Source organism: Sinocyclocheilus anshuiensis, unplaced genomic scaffold (genome assembly GCF_001515605.1).
Source record: "Sinocyclocheilus anshuiensis isolate Anshui unplaced genomic scaffold, SAMN03320099.WGS_v1.1 scaffold144, whole genome shotgun sequence".
Taxonomy (NCBI): domain Eukaryota; kingdom Metazoa; phylum Chordata; class Actinopteri; order Cypriniformes; family Cyprinidae; genus Sinocyclocheilus; species Sinocyclocheilus anshuiensis.
In genome coordinates, this window is record NW_015555720.1 from 848,575 (window position 1) to 854,799 (window position 6,225).

General features: G+C 38.5%; 1 protein-coding gene across 1 annotated transcript; it reads right to left on the reverse strand.

Annotated features, from left to right (window-relative positions):
• Window positions 1-1,482: 1,482 nt before the first annotated feature.
• dynll2a (dynein, light chain, LC8-type 2a) lies at window positions 1,483-4,604 on the reverse strand. Its single transcript, XM_016465604.1, has 3 exons — window positions 4,439-4,604; window positions 2,669-2,805; window positions 1,483-2,559 (listed from the first exon to the last, which is right to left on the reverse strand). Exons 2-3 carry the CDS (start codon window positions 2,798-2,800, stop codon window positions 2,422-2,424), a joined length of 270 nt encoding a protein of 89 aa, XP_016321090.1. The 5' UTR covers window positions 2,801-2,805; window positions 4,439-4,604; the 3' UTR covers window positions 1,483-2,421.
• Between the last annotated feature and the right edge of the window lie 1,621 nt (window positions 4,605-6,225).

The window sequence follows — 6,225 nt, forward strand, 5'->3', positions numbered from 1 at the left end:
TGATATCCTCTTATTTTAAACATAAGAGTGGGTGCAGCCAGCTGTAACTTAAATATTCGAGGCTTCCCTTATCATCGCTTTATATATAGACCTATATATATATGAAGAGTTCAGATGCAAAAGCCTCTAAGTACTGAAAATTAGCATTTTTATCAGGCTCCTATATTTATGTTCAGTTGTTTCACTTTAATTGCATAGAAAAGTACCTATACATTACCATTACAGTAAAATTACTGAACCTAAACATAGGAACCTGATAAAAATGCTAATTTTAGATGAAAATTCCAGACATCACTTAGAGGCTCTGCATCTGAACTCTTCATATACATATATAATCAAAGTCACTGGCTTGTACCATAATAGTTTTAGCGTTTACTGCACTTTGTTGTTTTTATGGCTAATAAAATAATAAGTCTTGCGCATTCAAATAACTCACTTTTATATTTCAAAATAAGGTGGCTATCAAGCAATAAAAATAATTCAGCTTTGCCTTGTTTGCGATGAAGGAATCTCTTATGATCCATATGGATACAATTATGAAAATTAAGATACCATTGATTAAGTTGTGTTGACAAAGCCAACAACACCGTTGAAAAAACCAACATATGCTGGTTAGGTATGTTTTGACACTGGGATGCTGGTTTAAGCTGGTCCTTTGCTGGTTTATGCTGGTCCTTTGCCAGCACATGACCAGCATAAACCAGCAAAGGACCAGTTTAAACCAGCAAAGGACCAGCATAAACCAGCATCAAAACATACCTTACCAGCATATGCTGTTTTTTTCAACAGGAATATAGTTATTTTACAAATTTAAAACATTTCAAAATGCATCGTCTGATTAGACATCCCTAACGTTCCCATTTGGTTATTTTTGGGGAACCAAATAAGAACATTCTGGAAACATTTGGGGAATGTTCTGTTTACATAAAGAAAACTTTCCTGGCCAAACAGCAGAGAATGTTAGAACTTCTGTTCATGGGAACAAGAAATGAACATTGCCAGAACGTGCTGGGATACAGTTAAATACAACATACCGTTTAACCAGCTTTAAGATGCTATCTTACAAGCTTTTAAAATTTTAAACAAGGTTTTGTCATCCATACAGCATTTAGAGTTTGGCAATCTTTCCAAAGTTTAACATGGTCTTCACAAAATTTATTTTATGAAACCAAATGTGAAATCGTCAGAGCCATACATGTGTTTAAAACTTGATTAGCAGGTTCTTAAACGTTAAACTCCCTCATAAGTTTTGATACAACAGCAGGTGTGTTAAAATATCGACGCTCCGTCGCTCACCATTGTAAACCAAGGTTTCCATTCCAGAGACTGTAGGCCGCACAGAGTCGTTTCGCGATGAGACGGAGCCCTCTAATGTTTAGGCGCTGAAGTAGCAGACAACACGCTGTTAATGGCTGCTGCAGGCCCTGGGAAGAACAACCTAGGCCCACATGAGAAATATGCCGAATGAACAAACACAAAATCTTTCAGTCACACATTTTAATGAATCTGACAGGCCGCTTTTGTCATGGGCGGTACCTGAGTGGGCATATGGCAAACGCTATGTGCAAACTATACAGTCATATGATTGTGCATCGATCAGAACTGTAAAAAGGCAAAAACAGACACATGCAAATTAATTCTACTCATCTGGAACAGCAGACAGGATGACGGCAAAGACATATGCTGTGCGATCAAACCTTAACTACTTACATTCAGAAACCTGTTCTGCAGAAGATTACATTAGAAGACTAGCTTGACGGAGTTAGTATGTTGTAACACGTGTTACATATGATGTGTTTTTGCTTTTAAACGTTATTATATGTGCACTTCAATTACATCTAGTCCACTGTATATTCAGACAGACATTTCAAATAGTCAATATGGGTTCTCTCGAACGCAATACCTCAAGCATCAAATGAAAAGAAAATATACATTTACTGCAGAGGTATTCAGACACAAACATTCTTTCTATAACAACAGAATGCTTTAAATCAAACCATACAACCAAATGCACTTCTATCAGTCACCCAAATACCCCAAAAATGACATACAGTGCATGGCATTCAATGTATTACAGCACTAAGTCACCAAAAATATATCCATTTATAGCAGACATGTGCTGGTCAATGCTTCACATTTTCTGACTTCTTTACATTACATTTGCTTTGTTCCGTTTTTTTAAATTTTTACAACATATGTGCTAGGAAAAACCTAAAAGGACCATTAACAAAAACTTGGGCCTCTAATGAAAAGCAATTTAACTGCAACATGTACACAAGTAGTATGGGACATGATCCATGCAGTTGTGCACAGCCAGCATAGTCATGGTATGGTCTCGTTTAATATTCGTAGATGACATCAGCGACCAGTGCATCACAGTCTTCATTGGAGATACATTCTACGGTCTGGTTTGGCCTGGACTCAGCCAGACTTGAAGAGGAGAATGGCCACCTGGCCCAAGTAGAAGTAGATGAAGTGTTTCGTCTCATGGGTCACGTAGCTGCCGAAGTTCCTTCCCACAATGCAATGCCACGTAGGATTGTATTTCTTATCGAACTCCTGTAACACGAGACAAAGCGGTTTAAGCACGGGAGAAAATGCAAGCGCAACAAAAATACAAGTTAGGAGTCTAAAATAACAGTACGGCTCAAATCTCGGCACGACTCACCTTTTTGATGTATGCGGCAATGTCCTTCTCTATGTTGTATTTCTCCATGGCCTGCGTGGCACAGTCCACTGCATCCTGCTGCATGTCTTCAGACATGTCAGCGTTCTTGATCACAGCCTTCCTGTCGGTCATGGTGCCTGAAAATGTAGAAACGAACAAAGATCAGTCTCCACTGAGAGTCAAACAGTGGGGCCATTCATGGGTGCTTCTTCCCTGACAATGCCAGGCAAATTCCTGACAGAATGCCACCAACGGAGAGGATCTGATTTGTTAAGACAATTCAAATGACACTAGATACTTTCATGAGAACCAAGCAGGTCTTTCAGTCCAGCACTAGCATTTGAAGCTAGTCAATAAAGGCCATATTTGCATACTGTTAATGCTGGACCCAGAAAACCAACTCAAACTGTTCTCAAATGACACTTTTTGGAGAGAAATCCAGTATAAAAGAAGTACTTTAACTAGCAATACCAAATTCTGGGATAGATATAGTCCAAATGCACAGAAAGCACATTTGCAACCAATCAATAAAGGCCATATCTGCATCTAGGCTCAAAGAACCTAATCAAATAGTGGTCAAATTAAACAAATTTTTGGAGTCAAATGCAGTATAGAAGTACTTTTGTTAACTAGCAAACCCAATACTGGGATACATATGGCCCAAATGCATATTCATAGACAGCACTATCATTTACCACTAGGCAATAAAGGCCATATTAACACTGGCCCCATAAAACAAAGTCAAACTGTGCTTGAATTACACATTTTTGGAGTTTTATCCAGTATAAAAGTACTTTAGGTAACTAGCAACACCAATACTGGGATACAGATGGTCCAAATGCATACATAGACAGCACTAGCATTTGCAGCTAGTCAGCAGATCATGTTTGCATACTGTTAATGCTGAGCCCATAAAACCAAGTGTCAAATTACAAATTATTATTATTATTTTTTTTTTAAGTAAAATGTAAACTAAAAGTACTTCAAACCAGTTAACTAGCAACACCAATATTGGGGGTCCATGGAGATTGCACAATGTAAATGTGTTTGCTGCACAAATGCAAACATTTGACAGCACTGCCATATACAGGTATTCGATAAAGGCCATATACGCATACTACTAAAGCTAGGCCCATAAAATCAAGTCAAAATGCACCAAAATATCATTTTTTGGAATTAAATCCAGTATAAATGTACTTTAATTCAGCTAAATTAATCCATATTTGCATTCTATTATTCCTGACAAGAAAACCAAGGCAAATTGGGCTAAAATTACATTATGTAAAATCCAGCACTTTAAACTAGTTAACCAGCAATATTAATATTGGGATTCATATGGTCCAAATGCATAAGGCAAACTAGTATAGAAAACCACTAACTAATAGATCATACACCGCTGATATCAGCACTTCACACCACACTGATTTAGCAGTTGAACTCAATTATATGGTGGCAGTCAACTGATTCACTGATTACGGTCTGGATTCATCCATCAACTCATCGCCAGGTCAGGATGGAGGAATGCTACGTCACACCTCCTCCATTCACAGCGTGCGCGTGTGATGTTCCAGCAAATCAAAGAAACTCAGATGCACGCGGCGTTCTCACTGTAGCGTCTGAATTTCAACGTCAAATACACGCTTTGCGTCACTGAAGCGATTAAAATAAACAAATATCGCCAGTTATATATCTAAAACGAAAGCATCAGGCTCGAAATGCATGCAAACTCATTCTTGTAGATCACCCGAGATGGCAAACTATTCAACTCACCTGTCAACAATATTTGGCAAGTGAAAACAGTCGTTTCGGATATCCCTTTGACGCTATGTGAGTACCATATGGATCAAGTCAAACGCCGACTGGTGCCCGCGCTAAAATCCCTGGCTCTCCACAATGCCGTCCTACACAGCGCTCGCCATTGGCTGCAGACCAGCCGCTCCCTGCGCCCCTCTGCCAGCAGCTTATTTCATCCCACAATGCATCTTTAACCGGAGACCAGAGGGAAATGTGCTTGTTTGGTTATAAACTTCAGGACTGTGTGGGCCAGAAAATAGCTTAAATTAGACTCGGTGGACCTTCGCAATGAAAACACTTATTGCAAGGTTAGAGGTATTAATCTGTTGTTCCTCTCATGGTCGGTCCCACGCAGTGTAATGCAACTAGAAATGTAATGATTCTGGCTACAATTCCGGTTCATCAACGATTTTCTTAGAATTTTATAGAAATATATGGACAAATGCAATTAATTGGATTTAACAGTCTGCTATCAAATTATTCGATTATTTCAGGTTTCAACAGAATTAGAATGCAGGCATATATTATTTAATACAACTGTGCAAAAGGTAACGTTAGGGCTGTTCGATTCCGAAATTTTTGGAATCGAGTCCGATTCCGATTTCTGGTTCTGGAATCGATTCCTCACTGTTGTTTTCGATTCTTGTTTTGTTTTTTTTAGATTGAAGGAACCTATAATCTCACCATGACTGCAGGATAAAGGTCGTAGAAAGTATCCTTCTCATAATATGAAGCTTTATTTGTAAGAAAATAAAATAAAAAATGACGATACATAAATTGTAATTTATGCTGCTTTGCCCGTGACATTAGTCGTAGCCCACAGCTCAGCAGAGACATGCGTTTATCGCATTAATTGAACAAGACATGAAAAGTGTCTAAAATAAATGTGCACAGTTCAGCTGAACGATGAAGTTTACCTTGACTGTAGGCCTATGCTTTGCACAAAATTAACAAACTGTGTACACTGAAACAAAATAACCAGAACATTAATAGCTGATAGAGCTCGTAGTTTATCTGTCAATCAGATGCGCTCTCGGCCACTGATCTATGCTCGGGACGTTTTCTTTTATAATTATCATTGGCTGATAGAAATGTTTAAAAAAATAGTATTTTAGATGGAAAAGATCAAGACCCTCGATCACGTCATGATCTATTCTGTCGTGCAGGTTGTTTGCAAGCACGTGATTCTGGTGACGCGCGAACTGCAGCTGGAGGGCAGGAAGTGATTTTTCTCAATAGAAATCACTAGCAGAAACTCGAAATGCCAGTGTTTTGCATTGTTTATGGATGCTCAAATCGGACAAACCGAGAAACCACAAGGAGCTTTTATCGTGTACAAAAATGTGTTGCTCATAAGGGGGGAAAATTCAAGAATTTGACTGAAAAACGCTGGAAAAAGTGGCTTGTAAACCTGTGTCTGCGGTCGGGAGGAGCGAAGCCGGATAATGCTCGTGTGTGCAAATGGTTAATATAAGATAATAATATATTAAAATATGAATAAAGAAATATATAAATAGATACAGGGTGACACTGTCAGAATTCACTGAATGCTAAACGCCACACATAGACACGATGTAAATAAGATATTGTTTGCAGTTCACGGAATCGTGAGATTGTGATAAATTGAAGTGAGTGACAGCTTTTTAGTGATTAACGTTAGATGAAAGCGCTATTTGCTCGCTTTCCAGGCTATAATCGATTCAGAATTTAAATAAAAGTTGTTTTACGTGCTGCTAACAGGACCAACAGCCACATACCCTGTA

What these genes read in the sequence shown, in the direction of transcription:
- dynll2a (XM_016465604.1), bottom strand. Translation starts at nt 2,800, where the DNA reads ATGACCGACAGGAAGGCTGTGATCAAGAACGCTGACATGTCTGAAGAC. An exon ending in TTGCCGCATACATCAAAAAG is followed by an intron (nt 2,560 to 2,668) that starts GTGAGTCGTGCC and finishes CTCGTGTTACAG; the next exon opens with GAGTTCGATAAGAAATACAA.